General features: G+C 35.7%; 1 protein-coding gene across 1 annotated transcript; it reads left to right on the top strand.

The window, feature by feature from the left end:
• Nucleotides 1–2,116: 2,116 nt before the first annotated feature.
• On the top strand, nt 2,117–10,778 carry LOC121408205. Its single transcript, XM_041599586.1, has 2 exons — nt 2,117–4,566; nt 6,433–10,778. Exons 1-2 carry the CDS (start codon nt 2,764–2,766, stop codon nt 6,853–6,855), a joined length of 2,226 nt encoding a protein of 741 aa, XP_041455520.1. The 5' UTR covers nt 2,117–2,763; the 3' UTR covers nt 6,856–10,778.
• Nucleotides 10,779–19,753: the final 8,975 nt, after the last annotated feature.

Genomic DNA, 19,753 nt, shown 5'->3' with positions numbered 1-19,753 from the left:
GTATTGTTTTCGCAAATAATGGATCACTTAAAGTGGCCGCAAGGAATTTAGCTGATAAAGCGAGAAGGGCATTGTTCAAATTGTACAAATCTGTTGGTTCCTATATACTCCTGGAACTAAAACCTTGTTGTATCTTTTCGATGCAACGATACAGCTGATATTACTTTATGGATCTGAAATATGGGGTACTAATGTTATAGACATGGAAAAAAATCTACAATTAATTGATGGGAAAACAGGGCTATATTTTAAACATGAATCTGAAAAGGATCACATTCAATATTGTAAATATATTCTTGGGGTAAACCGCAAATGCAGTAATTTAGCAGCGGCAGCTGAAATCGGTAGCTATCCAAGAGTCATCCAAATTGCCATAAATATACTTAAATATTGGATTCGAATACGTCATATGGACGAAGATAGTTTGGTTTACAAAGCTTTTGTAGAAAATGTAAGTCTATTGAATAACCGAAACAATTGCTGGCTTAAGATAATTCAGGATATTTTTAACATATTAGATATTTGTCGAAAAAATGACACCCCCATACTCGATCCAGAAAATATACCAATTTCCCAAAAAGAATTTATTGCAATATGCAAAACATCCTTGGAAAGAAGATTTGACGAACAGTTTAAATTTGATTTATTTAACGACAGGGACACTGGGGAAGGAAATAAACTAAGAACTTTTAGGCAATTCAAATTCAATATAAGGCAAGAAAATTATTTATGTTCAATACACGATGTCAATTTGAGAAAAAATATAACCAAGCTCCGACAGAGCGCTCATAATCTACCAATAGAAACAGTGAGGTACAAAAGACCGCAGAAGATACCATCTAACCTGAGATTTTGATTGATTGATTGCATTTATTCTTTTTCATTCCAAATTTAACAAAAGTTACAATAAAAAGCATAACACAAAAATATCATATACAGAAATGAAAAAAAGGGAACCAACTGGAAAGCAAAGCTTGTTAGTATGGGTTCCCTGCAGTAAATAGTTAAAGTATATCTTTGATCAATGAAATTCAATTCGTAAATTAAAAAGGTTTGTACAATGAAAAAGAATACCAGTGGGGTCAAGCTTTTTATGTTTACTAAGTTACAATTAACAGGAAAAAAAATGAAAAAAAAAATTGTGAGGATTGTAATTTGAATTTGGTCGGGGATGAGTTTCACATTATAATGAAATGTAACAAATTAAAGATTTGCGCAAAGAGTTTTTTGAAAACATAATTACCTTCAATTTAGGTTTACTGAAATGGAGTGCCAGAAAAAATGTACCTACATCATGAAATTGGAAACTGAATCATTGATTATATTGTTATATTCTTTTGTCCAAAACATAATTGATTTCTGAGTACTAAAAATATCAACCGGCAAACACTTTGAAGTAATGTATTCGCAATATTTTTACACAATGAGTTCACATGTGATGCCATTCTTCTCACTCTTCCTCTCTCCCGCCCTCTCTATTTTCGAACTTCTTTCCTCTTTATTCCCCTTTCCTCTCCCACTTACTTTATGTTTTCCTTATCCTTTCTTTGACATCAGTTTTTATACTCATTGTTAAAATATCTATCCAAATGATTCCTGTGTTTATAGTGAATGTTTGTATATATAAGTTGTTTTGTTGTGGTTTTTTTTGTTTTTTGGGGGGTTTGACAAAAAAAACTATTTTGTTTTTGTTTATCTGCTTATATACCTTGCATTGTATATTTTGTTTTGTATCATTTTGTATTTCTTGTTTTGAACAAAATGTTGGCAATTGCCAGTGACGTTCTGTAATAAATTCAATTCAATTTATGTTTAGTTGGCATGGTCGATGCTCATGCATGCATCAGATAAGGTCTTTTGCTTTTTCAACATTTATCTACATTCTCTGAACCATTAGGGTATATTCTATTTACCGTGCTCAATTCATTTTGCTTTCTTGATGTTTGTATAAAAGGTTACTATGTAATGTTTCTTTCTTGATATTTTATCAACAATGCGTTCTTTCATTTTACACGAAGCGCTACATAAATATTGCATATTATTATCTTCTAAAAGATTAATTCATAAATGAATGAATAAATAAATGAATATGCAACAATTAATGTATTTGGGATGGAAGCGACAAAAAAGGAAACAGGGAAATAAGAACGATACTGCTTGAATCCTCCCCTTGATCGACCCTGATCTTTAAATCCCAAGTCTTGTGCGTTAACAGTTTATTCAAAATGCAGTATATTCCAGATGTAATAATACAATTATTCCTTTTGATGTCTTTATTTGTCATAGAATCTTGGATGGAGCGACTTGTTTGAACAGAAAGGTCCAAGTCTATACCTCCCCTGAGTGTCCGTCACTCCGTTATTCTCGCGGTATCCTTTGGGACAGTGCTAAGAAACCTCACGATAACGTCACGATTAGTTTGCTATCAGCTCGGGTTCAAAGGGGGTTAAGTGTGCTGGAGTATTTATCAGCACACACGGAAAAGGGGGGTTTGATATTTATATTACAAAGCAAGTCTGCGGAGACTTGGTGAGGATCACAAAGAAGAACACTTCCGCTTCTGACTGCGATTGTATGAGCTTTTTGATGAGAACTTTGTGGCAGGCATGGAAAAAATGAAGGGAAGAACTCGCCCGATTTCACACGCGTACACCGCCCCCAGTTCGATGGTGAAACGTTTTGACATGTGAATGGACCAAAGAAACCTGTACCTTTCTTTAATTTTCATTAACATGATTAAGGAGACGATTGAAAGCAAGCAAAATGAAAAAGGAAACAGTAGGCACTGATGCTCATCAGGTAGTAGCAGTTTTAAGCGTCGTCATCGTCTTGTTGGTAATAATAGTTGTGTTGTTGGTAGTCTACATCGCTGTTCTCAAATGGAAAAAGGGTCAACGACGTCGTTCGGAACGCGACATCGATCAACCGACATCGATGTTTCACCATCCCCCGTCAAACTGCATTATATCCAACGCGATCTTGTCAATGACCGATTACCAGATCAGGAAAGAACGGGAGAACACGTACAAGGTGAATCCTGCATACATCCCAGAGGATGATGAATCCCAAAATGGATGGGATCGAAGTTGTGGACCTTGTGGTGGCGACTCGAACGGCCATCGCGAGAATGAAGAAAATGTGACCCATGAGCAGGAAACATTAACTCCATATAGTTGTGGTAGTGGTCGTATCGACAGTAAGTTGATCGAGCTTTTGAAAACAGATATGAAAGAAAGTGTCACTGTTGAGGTCGACAGCAAGCTGTTGGTATTTATGTCCAGAGAGATTGATGATTCAGGTGGAACTCTTGTTCTGGACAAGATGGGCATTTCACTCATAATTCCTCCCTGCGCCATCCCTCGGGGTAAGAAGGAGATCATACAACTGGTCCTTGACTGGGATCTAAGCGACTTCCCACCGATGAAAGAGACACAGACTATCATCAGCCCTGTTGTTCACTGTGGTCCACATGGACTGAAGCTGTCAAAGCCTGCAATTCTAAGCTTCATGCATTGTGCAGATGATGTCAGAGACATCATGGTGTTGTCCAGTGAGACACACTTGACACAGGACAAGCACTGGAAACCAATCCAGCATCGAAAAAAATGTGGGAAGGTTGAATATGCGCTCCTTGAAAACCAATGTCAGGTGTACCTATCTCATTTCTCTTTGTACACATGTATCGCTCAAGGATCACATCCTAAGTTGACGAAGAAGTGGATTCAACTCGCCGCGTTCGGAAAGAAGGAGGGTGGCCAATTCCAAGTCTTGATGTACATGCTCAACAATACGCCATGTGCTCTGCAGTTTGCAACCCAGCAACAAGCCAAGTATAATTGTCCAATGCTTCGCTGTCCGTTGGAATTTTTGATTGACGAAGAAGGAGGAGATCTTGTTTTCGATTTGAAACACCTTAATGATGGATGGAGTCCTGTGGGTCGAAAATTTGAGGAGACTGGACTCTTCCCTGACATCTGGCAAGGAAAGTGTAATAACATTTCATTCACCTTCAAGCACGTCGATCCATCCTGCAATGACCTTAACTTCAATATCTGTCTCTTTCAGAAGCACATGCCAGAAGTGAAGAGGCACTTTGAAGTTGCCATGTCATTCCAAATGAAAAGTTCAGCTCGAAGTCGGACAAATCGGAGGTTCGTACAACCGACCACCAATCTGAACTTGAATCTCTCTCCTGCTCTCCCTTCTGTAGTCATTAACGGATTCGACAGCGGTATTTCGACCTCTGCTTCTGAGACGACGTCATTCAAGTCAGTGATCATGGATCAATATCACATCAATGCCAATGATATCCATACTGATGACGACAAGGAAGCTCAGTTCGATATGATTGTTTCTGGTTGTTGCGGAGGAGATCATGCATTTGATGGTAGCGAGTTCAGTGACGATGACGATGATGATCAGGAAGATTTGGAGGAGGTGACACCGGCCACAAAAAAAGACACAGTCAACGTCGGAATGATGGCTGTAAAGCCACGAAGAACACGGTCGAGGACATTTCCTGGAAGTAACAACTCTACAAACACAACAAATATCAACATTCACACGGTAAGTAAAAGCTTAATTTGTATGTGCCTTATCATGCTTTCTATTAGCTCATATAAGTGTAATAGTGTACATGTATTTCAATTACTTGTCGATTAACTTACTGATGAGCTTAATCCTTTACAGTATATTCCTATCTTTGTAAGTATATCCCTTTAATTCATTTCTACAAGATTCTCATTTTGTTACATCTTTTTCAAAAGGTAAATAGATCAGTCGATTACCCATTATGATCTACTATAATTGCGATACTGAAATTGAATTTATCGTTAGTTTGTGCCCTGAATCTCTACACTCTAAAACATAGTAGGTAAAATTATCCATGAGGGTAATTACGTGTCCAACTAACATTTGGGTGTTCTTTGGGGGTATTTTCATTTATCCAGTGTGATTTTGCCCATGCTAAAGTAATTACTGCTTTATCTTTTAACCTTACTGGATAATATGCTTCCCGCATTGGGTAAAATACTGCCCGAAACCGGTTGGACACATATTACCCTCATGCTGGTTAGAATTTTACCCAATGTTTTTACAGTGTATGGCAATTTTATTTATCCTTCATTGTTACATTTGTATGTATAGTCTACATAATAGTTTATTTTTAAGATATTGCTCCCTCCCGGCGTGCCCGGGGGCCACATCCTATGGCGTACTCTGCATAACAAATTTACAACTCAAACGACGGTAGACACGTGAAACGATTGGTGGCAGTGGCGGCTAGGACATACTATAAAGTTGCGTAAATATAGAAATGTAAAGTACAAATGACGTAAAAATACAGTAAAACTCATATTAATATGTGACATAGTTTAGTCTTTCAAAGCAAATATCATTAAATAAAATTGAATAAAATATTTTGAAGTCCATGCACCATCTATAATTTCCGTAATGCTTCTTGATAGATTCGAAAAGTTCATCGCAAATTTGCACCTCTATCGTAAACAACATGGTACTCCTAAATGACTGGGAACTGGATGAAAGGCTTCTCAGCACTCTCAAACTTTAGGGATTATAAAATACTGATCGGCTGTGATTAGTGGTAAATTGTCACTTTAAGGTTATTATAAGCCTATAACCTACTTTCCATTTGCTTTCAGATCTAATCCTCCTTTGTCTGCTTACCATTCGGAATAATCGCCATAAAACTTGGTCTAACGCCATAGGCCAAGCGTAGACCAAACCGAAAAACCAAATAGGCCAACATAGACCAAATGGGTTTAGCCCCTATAATTCCTCATTAGTGTACAGCCCTAAAGATCCCTAAAGGCGCCAATTGTCAGTAACTACCTGTTGAATATTCGCCTATTTTCCAAAAGAAAATGTACCGTTAAAGGAACCATTTCGATGTTTGTTTGGATTTTTTTCGATTAAGGTGCAAGAAGGTAGGATAGAAAGCAACCCCTCCCCCGATTGCTCGACACTGGAATTAGGGCCATCATCAGACCATACTCAGCAAAAATTGTGAATTAAATCATTGAACATAGAAGTCCATTCTAATCATTAATTAATTCGTTGTTGAATTTACAGTGTTAGTTAGTTTAACATCCATTTGTGTTATTACAATACCTTCTTTGGCTGATTTCCTAACACTGTTTGGTGTTATGCTTAAAATCTAAAGGTGTTACATTAACACTTCAGTGTGTGGTCCTCTAGGAACACCACCCTGTGTCGGGTTTACCACCCAAGTGTTACATACATTTATCAATTTCGAAGCGTATCCAGAGGTTACGGGCTTCTGAATGCACAACACCAAGAAGCGACTGAGATATACGTGATTCATATAGTCTTTGACAGATTGATGTAAGAGGTTCTTATTCAATAAAACCGTCTAATCTAAGTGTAATAAAACTATTTTTAATCTTTCTTTAGGGGACAGTTGTCCAGTCTTCTACACCCCTTGATCATGTTGATCACCATAGTCTTCCGCATGATGATCCACCTCTTGCTGTCTTCCCTCTCCGGCTCCGATCAAAGCTCACGGCTTTACTTGACCCTCCTAGCCCAGTCACGTCCTCGGTCAATGACTGGCGTGTTCTGGCTGAAAGTCTTCATATGGATGCATTGGTTAAACTCATTCGTACGAAACCGAATCCTACTGAGGAGTTATTAGACGTCGCAGCGCAGAAAGGGAAAGACTGTCGATGGCTCTATAATGTTCTTCTAGACGCTGAAAGGCACGATGCGGCGGACGAGGTTGCCAAGTACCTGCAGGATGGGAGTCAATCGCTGAGACAGAACAATGAAGAAGATCCTGGATGCAATCATTCCAGAATCTCTGAGACACGAGCTTGAAGTTTCTAAATTTTGGAAGTATTCTTATTCGCATCATGGCCTTCATATAAAAAGGATAATGTGAAGTAGTGTTGATCTTGACTTTCGTTATATTCTTGAAGACTATTTTAAAAAAAAGTTATTCAGATCAGGAAACATCATGTATTTTTTTATATTGGATTATTTTCTAATCTATTTGTCTGTTATTTTATTTTTCTATCAAGTCGTTCCTTTATACATTTTTTATTTATTATTATTCACCGTTTTCACCAGGCTATCAAGTTCGTTATCTATCTGTTATTTTACACATTCAGATTATATTCATAAATTCATATATCAATCTGCTATCATGATAATCGTTACAAAGTGAACACACTTACCAAGTTTACATCATTAACCAAACATCCAAAGCAACAATAATAAAAGCATTTAAGAAAATAAGATGAGAACACTGTAATTACTACCAGTGGTGAATCTTCAATGTCTTCACCTGGGCCTCGTTACATAAAAGAATATGGGAACTTTGCCACCCAATGGTCTACCATGGTAACGAGGCGCTAAAGCCAATCAAAATCAAGGACTCTGAGAAAGTTACTGGCAACTTAACTTTAATAGTTACTTTTATTCAACCGGGCCCAGAATGATTGTATTCAATTTGGAATTATTTTTTTTATTTTGTAGTCTCAGTTCATTATAACAACAATATGATGTACGGATAATTAAGGTCAAAAAGAAATAGACATGAGGCAAGAAGCTGGGGGTAATTATTTTTAAGGTTGATTTGAGAAGAATCGTAGATAGGACGAGAAGACAAGTAGACAATTCAGGGGGCCCGTTGTAAAAAAAACCCAGTAATAATCAAATGCAACTTAATTGATTGTCAACTTATCACTCTGAAGCACGCATTTATAGGACTCGCGTATGACTTTCTTAGTTTTGTTGCAACAAAACGTAAGGGGCAAAGGGCCATCTGTCAGGTTGACCATGTGAGGAGACAAGGTCTTGGTTGAGCAGACTGCCTGTACAGATAGAGAAGAAAATGGCCTGTCTTCCCTGGTGGGTGTTTCATAAAGTTGGCGAGTGATATTACGAAAGACTGGTATTCCTTCTTAAGCGTTAACCAACATCATTGAAAAGTTGTTGTATAGTATTTACCTCAAAAGAGGGATCATCAGTCGTTCGAACAACTTAATGAAACATCCACCAGGTTTCTCACCCTCTATAGTTCGGTAACACTCTGTATATTCTGTCTTCTCAGCTGGACGAAGTTGGTGTGACGAGAACCATGAGCTTGTCATTTTGTTTTCTTTTTCTCGACTTGAAGTGAATTATGTTCTTGACTGGTTACCCTGAAAGGTCTACATGACAAGAACATGGCAAGGAGCTATTCACATCGCCTTCCCATGCATCTTTACAAAGAATCTTGCCTTGATGTCGTCCCCCCTTCCTGAATTATTCTGTCATCTCGATAAAGTATATGATGCTCTGATGTGGTGCGTCAAAGATGAATTTCACCTTTGATGACTACTATTATAACTATACTGTCGCAGGTATTAACGATGGGACAATGAATAGTTTAATATTTTCTATATTTCTAAACTTGGTGATATTAAGGTGTAGTATCAACGTTGCGATGTGACGATTAACAAAAGAAACCTGTAATTTTCTTAGATTAGCTGCAGGTATTAAACTATCTTGGCAATAGCGGGATAGAAGTACGAAAGTTTTTTGGATTCCCACGTTCAGACCAAGATTTTCGATTTTATCAGATTCAGGACTGAAAAAAGACGTTTGCAATACCAAATCTGGAAAAGAATGTTCGAAATAGACGTTCTTTGTATCATTTCTGAAAAAACTTCGCGTTTTGAGTGATACTATGTCTCTTGTCATGCTTGTTCAAGCTATTGCCAATTTGTATCTATTAATTTTGCATTCTTATTCGGGAGACCGCATGGGTAATCAGATAACTTTCATAAATTTTCTCCTAATAGAGCTAATCTATATGTATGTTAGAATTTGTATAGATATGTACTTTTTTATTCGTATTATTTCAATTTGTATTCATAACATTAATGAGTGGCCGTTACGGACATGTTTTGGGGTCCTGATTTCGAATATATAAAATCGCACAATTTTATACCAGTGTCAAGGAGTTTTTTATCACTTCTTGAATCTTGAACCTTGAAATCTACCAGAAGCAATGATGTAAAAAAATAGTTTGAAAATAATTATGATGATGATTATAAGAGCTGGTCTCTTAATGCATTTTCTTGATACTGTAAACATTGTACATGTTATAAGCTATTTCCATACACAAAGTTAATGATATACAAAATGTATTATGTATATATGAACAAAGTACTTTTTGAGAATGTAGGCCGATTTCTTTAGCCCGAAAAAATCAACATAAATGATTGTGATTCATTTTTAGTGCTTTTGGGCGTCTCTTTTAAAGTGATAAATGATCTTTACGTTGCAGATGGTCCTTCTTTGCACTCTATAATATGGCTAGTGGTGTGTGTCAGTTATAAGTATTCAAAACTCTATAGTTATATTTGTCTCGTTTATACTTTTTCAACTAAAGGCATGAAGAAATTCAGTGAATTGAGCACAACAATGTGAAGAAAGGAAAAAAAATCCCCAGGCGGGATCCATCCTTTCCAGACTTGATTGACTATATGTATAAGCATATTTTAATTTGAATATGATGGTGTTTTTGAAGATGTACGTAATCAGGTTGATTATACTGCCTGTGTATTCTGATGAAAACAATTACAAAGTCATTTCCTACCTCAATTAGGGTATCCGTTCAATTATTCAAACAATGTTGAATTTTGTCTTAAGTATTTGAGACACTGAATCATGTATGGTTCCATGATATTTTCTCTGGTGACAATGGGCATCTGCTCCGCTGCAAATTCCACTCATTAATGGGATGACCAAATTCAACCCTGGATATAACACTTTTACCCTATCCTAAACCTAACATAAAACCATATTGCAACCCTAACCCTGTATATCTTAGACGAAATACAGCTCGGAGCAATTGTCGCCGGAGCACATGATTGTGATATGCTCTTATCCTAGTATGATTAACAATAAGGTCACGATTTTACACAAGTTGGTATGATTTTATGTCATTCAAGTGATTTCTGGGAATAACTCGATATTGATGTACAGGGGGTGGTACTCCCCCCCCCCTCCCCCACAGACCTTCTTAACTAGTAGACATGGTCAAAGACTCAAAGAAAAAAGAGACAATGGAAAAAAAAACGAAATGAAATGGGCTGAGGAGAAGAGTGGAGAAAACACAGCTGGGTAAGATATCAAGATAATGCCCTTACTTTTATGGAGAAAGAACTGAAAATATCTTGCACCCTGCCTCCCCTTATCAGCAGATCGACATATTTCCCAGGGGCTACGGAACGATTTTCAAAGTGGGGGGGGGGGGGCTGACCATGCAAAAACTCACAATCATTATGGTCATTCTTACGTTTTTGTACACGGCTTCCGCTGCCCCTGCCCCCAACATACCTTAGCACCGCCACGCTTGTTGTAGGGTGTTTACAACTGATTTTTGTCTTGCTGTACCTCATTAATCACGATGAAGAGAAAAGTTTATATCTTTTAAAATGAATTGTCTCACAATTATAAGTGATTGATCCAACCAATACTAAGTATGGAAAGCCGTAGATATCACAATGCTTTATCTATAGGGTTCGTATGAACTATGTGACCAGTCTGTGAACAAACAGGAGCATGCTTACTGGTCAAAACAATAAAAGTTACATGCACATGAATTCATCCTAGATGTCTCTGCTGGCTTTCCATGATATTGGATTAATAAAAACTCTTCGAAAGACGGGTTTCACAAAGGCTGATATATATTTTGATTTTGTATTAATACGTTAACAAGAAAATAATAAACGAAGAATAGTATTAAAGTTTTTTTTCGAATATTGATGACTCCTTTGTAATCAAGAAGGTTATTCCCGTCTCGTCTATATAGACTCCCCTCTGATTGTTTGTTAACCTGTTTGTTTGTGTTAGTATATTAGCGCTCACGTGATGGTAGAGTTAGACCAGGGTATGCACTTATTTTATTACGTGGTAGGCCTACATTGATTGGAGGCACTGTACCTGTACAATTGTCATTACTGTCTTTATACGACCCCGATCCCCAACAAAGTAATACACCCCCCCCCCCCCCTGCACGACAAATGACGATTACAAACGAAAGAGTGGGAAACCAAAGGAGCCTGATTTTGTCGCCTCTTGATTGTTGCAGCTTTCAAAAAGGGGATGATAAAATTATTTTTAAAAAATACTGAGGGGCAACTTGATTCCCGGGGGTTCCCATTTACATTACGTTCGTATAGGCCAATATAGAACCTGACCTTCCTTGGCAAGTGGCCAGGTGGAGACTGAACCTAAAGGGTATGGGTGGACCAAGAAACACCTAAATATTATTTCAGATTTCCCTTCAAACTTTTCTTTTTCTTTTCACACTTGTTGCATTCAGCAGAGGGGGGGGGGGTAGATGTAAGTATTAATGTGTGGATCCGTGTTGGTGAGTGTGAATATGAGCATGCGTGAATTTTAAGCAACTTGTTCAAAAGCCGCTGTTAATATTCTGTGTATCAGCTACCGGTATGTATGTCGGGGCAAAGTCTCTATTTTAACAAGTAATTGTGGAGATATATGCGAACAAAAAAAGACAGTTTACAACTTTACATTTTAAATGATGAAGTGCCTCGCAATTACGATAACAACAAATCATATTTGTGCTTGCACACCCGGTCTTTTGTAGAAGAAAAACACGCTTTGTGGTATGGTTGGGGCAGTGCCCCCCCCCCCCCCCTCTCTCTCTCTAAACGTTGTTGGCATGACAAGGAAATTTTCTGGATAGGTAATAATACATGTAAATCAAACATGTTTGGTCTCTTGCCACTTTTTAGAAATTTAGACCGATTTGTCAAAATAAGCTGAAGTATTACCAACGCTTTTTTATAGTTAATTAAAGTACAATGATTAGTCTATCAAATAATATTACTATATTCATCATAAATATTTGTGTAAAAACGTCATAACACATAATGTTGGATCTATAGGATCTTTTTCCGAGGGGACGGACGGCGAGGTGGGGGGTTCATTGATATAAAATCAAAACAATCGGCGTATTTGATCTCTTTTGATCTCAAAAATGATTTATGTTGTTCTTTGACACGAGTGTAATATACTCTAGAACATTACTTATCAAATGAGGTAAAACCTATCGAATTTTGACTGCCCCATTCCACCCTCGCGCCATTGCTTTTCTACCGGTTCTATTTTTCTTTTAAGTCTATCACCGAATGTGGTTTGCTTGAGAAGACTTATAAAATCATTCAAAAGTTTGACACTTGAAATTGTATTTTTGTTCAAGGTCCACGCTTTGTTATGAAACCTTGACCGATATCGTTAGTACATCCGGCAACGACAGAATAAAATAGATTTCTCCCTTATCATAATAATGATAATAATGATAATATAGCGCATATCACAATGAATAATGTCTCTATATGCGCTTCCAAAGGACTTGGATATTATTACCCCAGCTGCAGCTTGGCAACTGTAATTACTCAGATTACAGCGCACACGCATTTCAAGGAATAAATTCCAGCTAGGTATACCCATTCACCTCACCTGGGTTGAGTGCAACACAATGTGGATGAATTTCTTGCTGAAGGAAATTACGCCATGGCTGGGATTCGAACCCACGACCCTCTGTTTCAAAGTCAGAAGACTTATCCACTGGGCCACAACGCTCCATCATGTCATTTAGCATTTCAAGAACTGTATACGTGTCAGATTCTGACATTTGAAAGAAAGAGTCAAATTTCTGATTTCTATTCATTATCATCATTATTATCACATGACAAATTTTTATATTCAATTTCATATAAGAAATATGAGATTTATGCATTTGAAAGAGGAATAAAATATCAGCCTTCTACATTATATCATTCACCCTCGGCTGACAAAAAGTTGGTTTCAAAATATCAGATAGATATGAAAAAAATATCGGTTTGAAAATAATAAGTTATTTATAGAATAAGACAGTTACGATTTTTTTTTTTGGGGGGGGAGGGGGCCTTATATTTCCTTTATGGCATTTTATGGCATGCAAGCAGCTGCCCGATATGTTATATTATATGAATCTCATTAATTCTTATTTTCAATGGTTCATTTTTAAATGAAATATTTTTTTCATCGAAACATGTATAAGCAATGAATGATTGTTGAATATACTTCACTTGATTGTTCGGTACTCACATCCGACGTAACAAATCAAAAATAATATCCATAACACGGATATTCTTATTCTTGATGGATTTTCATAAAATGTGACAATAACGTTTTTGGCGTTTTCCTGCTTTTTGAAATACATCATTATCATGCAGTTTACGTCCTATGAGAACTCCCTCTTGAAGACTATAGAAGTCCGTCATAAATCGTAGGCATCATTTTGGCAGAACACATTACCCATTTTTGGGGGGGTGGGGGTGGGTTCGCTTCAGAGAATATTTATCGATCGTGATTATTCATGTTAACAGATTTTCGGTCAAAACCCAGAGCCATATAGCGAATTGTCGTATTTGAAGGGGTTAGCTCTTAAAAAAAACTAACCCCTCCTCATTTTCGAACGCTTTTTGCACTTCATCACTATGTTTCCAAATTTGTCAAAGTTCATTCAAGATCGTCATTCACGACTGTCATGATATGAAGGCATGGTTCGTTTATTTGACAAGGGTATTTTGATCCGGAGCAAGGCGGTCTAATTTTTCTCAGTTATTATCTCAGAATTGGAATTAGAGTATGACTTCTACATTATCTTTTTGAAGCTCTTCTTTCTTATCTCTTCTCTTTTTTCTTCTTTCCCCCTTTTATTTCCCTAATATTATAGGGGCGTCACCTTCTGCCCCATAACATCGCTCGCTGTTTGACATGTTTGACTATAAATTTCGTCACGGATCCATAATTGTATTGTTTATTTCGATTGATTTTGCTGATTTGATAAACATTCAACTTTCATTAACATTCTACAAGGGGACCTTTATCTTTATGTGTAAAAAGCTTTTTAATTATCTGCCAAAAATACAATGATTACTAATTTAACTTTGCCTTTATACACGATTTCCGATTCTTTCGGAGATGTGACGTGCGCGACGATGATTGAAGGTGAATTTCAATTGAATAATAAATCGGGGAGAAATGCAAATGTTTATACTGGTATTCGGATCTTTAATGGACACAGGGTGTATAATGTCCCCCATTTGTTAATAAGATTCAAATTATATTACTGCCAGGTTTCAGAAGTGATATTTTCACATGTATAACAAAAAAAATTGATAGTGACACTGTCAAAATGAAACTTTGGTCAGTTTACTAGCCCATTTTCCAATGACCACAATTATCTTTTTTAATTATAATTATTTGTGTCTGCACTTTAGGTCTGCACCACGTGTTTATTATCCGGTTTCATGATCCGATTCTCCGCCGACAGAACCAATGTTTTTTTCTTTTTATTCACTCTATTTTTATTCCTCTTCTCTCATTTCAATTTTGATCTGCATCTTCCTTCCTTTTTTTCGTTTGCTAACATTTCATTACAATTGTCTTGTAATCATTTATCAATATCACTATTATTTATCTCATCACCACCACCACAATCATCATAACCATCATCATCATAACCATCATCATCATCATAACCATCATCATCATCACCACCATTATCAACATGTCCATTCATCTCAACATGTTTTACATTTCGCCGCAAATGTCACTTAATGCCATTTATTTTCTTTTGCCGCTGTAAGAGGTAATGTAAATACATTGTACCCCATTGTATATAGGTCAACAGTTTGCATAGTTGTAGGGCGTATCCTGCTTGTTTAATGTAAATACATTTTATTTGCTTCAAGTTGGAGGTAAAGCGCCGCCTTCATTCCTTTTCTCGGTTTCAAGGATTCAATAAGATAGCACATTATTCATTAGAGATAATAATCGGATCAACACCGCCTTTCAATGCCCAGTTCCTTAAAAAATAATCTGCTATTGCAAACATATACTTCTGGAAGAGATGGAACTTGGAACTGGAATAATATAATTATCATCACCATCGTCCCCTTCTTCATCATCACCATCATCGCCATCCGCAGCTAAATCATTTATTCTACGACAACTATTCAATATCTTTATCATCATTATCACTTGCTAACGTTACTATTGTGACGCAATAACAACCTACTTAATCCTGAAAACTGATCCAGTTAACATTTAAACACTGAGCAAGAACACACACAAACTAAAAATATTTTAACAGGTAAATCAAACAAAATTTTAATTCACAACAAAAAAAATCCCTTTGTCGCTGAGATAACATCTATTTTGTTTAAAAACAAATTGAAAATTGTTGCCACTTTACAAGTATACAATACTCTATACACATAATCTACAGATATTGCTCTGAGTATTCATCCTGCTACAATTACAAAGAACTTCAAAAAGGGATGGAAATTTGCCTTACATGAATTAAATTAAGGGGATAAATAAATGATAAGACCTATCACAGTTACTGATCTTCCTAAAATATACACGTAACAATTAAAGATATAGTGCATAAGCTGAGATTGTGAAACTTAAATGTTTGTGAACACTCACATAAATATGACTCAATTTGAATTCATCATGAAATATTACAAATACCAAACACTTTGCCACAAATATTATTTGAGTAGGTATCTAAAGAAACAGTATATGAATTTTTATGCATGACACATAGAGAAAGGAATATTGCTTAATAAATGTATATTGAAGGACATCTTAATTCAAACAACTGTAATCACGAAATAATACTGTCAAAATTATCACATCAACAAAGTAAGAAAACACACAGCATACACATATACATTTAGAAATAAAGATGCAATATGCATGCACTGAAAGTAGATTGATATCACAGTTTGGCAAAATGAACAAAAATTGGCATTGGCAATGTCATTTTCTTTATTAGAAGAATACTTTTATATGCAAGCTTGGGAACTTACTTTAAATTTTGTGGGGCTTTAAAGTAACATTTAAAATAGGACTGCTTCATTAGTTTGTTTGAAAATATTTCTGTGTAGGCACAAATATCAAATTAAATACTTTATAACAAAAATATTATAACCTTGTATTCTGGAATAAAGAAAACATTGTGTAACAAGCACTGCTTTTTTACAGGATATTCATAAATCAAAGGACATTTTTGTTGCACAATCATTCCATTTTATCAGGAAAATAGACCCAGGGTCACCTTATTGGCAAAGGGTCATTTATAATTTCTGATCTAAAAATATATTGATCTTTTAGCACTTGAAAAGCAGGAAGAATAAAGGATGTAGTATTTGGTTTTGTCTACACATACACTCACATACAAAGAACAACAATAAGGCAAGTCTGATTACAGAGAACAATTTATAAAAAAAAATAAATAAAAAATCCACAAGAATGAGATCTAAAGAAAAAAAAATCCCTAAAATGTAAACGCAAATGCATTGTGTGATTTCATTTGACAAAAACAAATAAAATGTGGTGGTTTGGCATGCCTATGACTAAGACTAAGATAGTCAATAATGCCAAGGGTGTTTAAACACATAACATCCACTGAACAAATCAAATACCAGAAATATGACATCATGTGACAGCGCCTGGACATTTATATGTCTTTTTCTGACTAATAATAGCATTTTTTTTAATTGGTGCACTGAATATATGATATTTTACTAATTATCTCAGTAATTTATCAAAATGGCACAAAATGTTGGCTATCACAATTGCTTCTGTTTCTGCTTAACCAAAACAAATGTTAACATGAAATATTGTTATAATCAATATGCCTTATAAATGTATCACACACAGTTTGATCTAAGTACATGAGGGGCAATAACAAACCATCTGTATAACAATGAAAATGTTATAAAATCCAATATCTCGACAAATGTTACAGAAAATATCCATTTACACTTTTTCTTTTTACAGCCGATTATTTAATTTAAATTAAGCGAGTAGTATAGACAATAAAACTTGTCTATAAATCTCAACCAAAGCTAAGGTGTTTCACAAAGGTGTGCTGTAGGTTACAAGTGATTAACAGTCAACTGGAATATGAAGTGAGTTTGAAGTTATGAACAGTAGTAAGTTTTTCTGATGTTTGAGAAAAGTTTGGCAATACTTTCATCAAATTTTATTCAAATCGTGGCAAATAAGACTTGAACAATAAAATGTCAGTCACCATCTTCACATTTCAATTTCACAAATAAGAACGATAGAGAAACCAATTAAAGAGTTTCCATAATAAAGTTGTTTGTAAAACCCACTATAACTCTATGGACAGCTTTATAAAGCACCCCCATGGCTATTCATGGGTGGGAGTTGAAAAGACAAAACCCTGCCTATGAATTAAAATAAAAATAAAATAATCATTTAACAAAATATGGCATTACACACTTTTTGCCTGTTCTAACTATCAATGTGTCAAAGCACAAAGTGGTTAGTGAAATGGGATAAAAACTAAAAAAGAAATGTGAGCACAGGTAAAGAAAGGACAAGGGATGAAAAAAGATGTCTGACCAACACATTAATATCAACTTGATTGGGGAAAGAGAGAGAAGATAAAGTAACACATTGCAATTCTGACTGCATGAGTTGACCAATCGCTCAAGTCTAAGCAATTATTCAGATCATATTTAGGCAAAACATGAATTACGTACCTCTTCTAAACTTTTTCCCATTTTGAACATACTTCTATGGTTCTGAGAACAATCAGAACCACAAAAATGTGTTAAACATGGGGAAAAGGTCAAGTAAGGAGAGGTAAACTATACATGTTATGCATATGGCCAAAATAAATGCTTCAGCCTGGGCAATTATCATACTGATGTAGACTCGGCACTAATTGATAGTGTCATTTTACTATTCATTTACGTGTAATAATGATGTAATTATGGTATCTATCAGCCACAACACCTACCCCTTACATTATTAACATCGCGAAAATAAATCATTAAAAAAAATCACTTCAGGAAAAGAATCTAATGAAAAAAAAAGATTTTGTGACAATAAAAATGATATGCTTACTAGTATTTCCCAAATTGCATAACCTAGAATCATCAATAACATATTACAAATAATTATTACAAACTCATTAAATATGAAATAATACACAAAAACAAAATCTTCTGTTTTCTTTATTCAAAGATATAAAATATGAAAGGAAAAAAGCAGCACTCAGAGCAGACAACTTAAACTGAAACGAAACAATTTATCGAACTTATATTCTTAGGAAGTTGCAGGATAATTTCATTCTAGACAATATAGGTCATTTCATGCTAAATAATTTGAATACTCTTTATCAATTCTCCAACTCTTTTTCTCTTAACTTTAAACTTTGACACAACTCTTACAAGCTCCAAGTTCAATAATTTTTATCATGCTCGACACTGAATATTTCATCGAATTATATCCTTAATTCTTAAACCACCACTTTATGTTCATCTATGTACAATACATTACAAACTCCAGGTACAGGAGAAAACTTCACAAACACCTTCCCTTCCAGTACTTACACAATAAGTACCCCAAGAGAAGTTATTAAGTTCTCAATATTGTACGTATTTACAGTTTTACATGAACATGTTCAAGTTCCAAGAGAGGGCATTGGTGGTTTTATAAAATTTTGAAGGAAAGGAAACATGTTCACTTTATCTTTACAATAATTTTAATTATTAGCATTAGTCATGAATGTTTTGTCAATTTTGAGATGGTGTTTACTATTTCCAGAATTAAGAATTGAACAATTTAGTTGGTTAACACTGTAAGTTCCATCAAAATATGTTAAACACCTTTAATATGGCAACAGAAGGTGGTTTGTAATCCAAATTCATCTATCAGTTTAGAATTTCTCAAAGTTAAACTAAATAGTCCTTCTCTGCAGAAAATAGGACATTTAAAAAAAATATGTGAAAAATTTAAAGTAAAAGGTGGACTTAATATAAAGTATGCTATTTACAGGCATAAGGTTTTACAGGCCTTACTTAGATACTCTTTGTACAATCTCCCTTGAATTCTTAACAGCAATTACACATAAATGCTTTAAGAGCCTTTCTTGCAGGAAAAAAAAATCGGATGCAAGGTTCATAATCACCCACATAAAGGAAACTTCTAAACATGCATTCCCTTAAGAGCTAGCTTGAGATCTCCATAAGAAACGGAGAAAAGGAATCATGCTCATCTAAAAGACAACTAAACTATATTTAAGCAGTATTAGTCAGGAGCTAGATGGGGGTTCCTACTGTAACAGATTTAAGAATTAGTTGGGAGCTTAAAAAAGGATGGTTAAAGAGGAGGACAGTGATATAATTTTATCTAGTGACCGAGGATATGACCCAAGTTATTAAACACAGAGTAGCAATGCAACAATGAAAAACCTTTCTGGCATTTCAGAGTTTTGATAATCATTGATGTTTTATTGATGCAGGGTAGCCACTTCAGTTAGAAAGTTGCTCTACCAGTGGGGCCCAGCATATGATGACATGCTACTATACCCATCTCCAATCTAAATGCTGAGCGCCTAGCAAGGAGGCAGAAGGTCCTGTTTTTATAAGTCTTTGGTATGACTTACCCGCCAGGGATCAAACCCATGACCATGACCCTACCACCAAGCAACCAGCCGTTAAATAAAATGTGATGGGAATCGGGGCTCATGTGGCGGTATTTCGGCCCACTGAAATCTGTGAAAATTGGCCAGGGGGGAGGTTTCATGAAAGGACTTGTCAGACGTTTTATCCGACAAGTCCCATTTCATCCGACTGTTACCATAGGAACAGTGCCTCTT

Source organism: Lytechinus variegatus, chromosome 2 (assembly GCF_018143015.1).
Source record: "Lytechinus variegatus isolate NC3 chromosome 2, Lvar_3.0, whole genome shotgun sequence".
NCBI lineage: Eukaryota > Metazoa > Echinodermata > Echinoidea > Temnopleuroida > Toxopneustidae > Lytechinus > Lytechinus variegatus.
The sequence above is the reverse complement of the archived record's forward strand: the minus strand, read 5'-3'. Positions and strand labels throughout refer to the sequence as shown.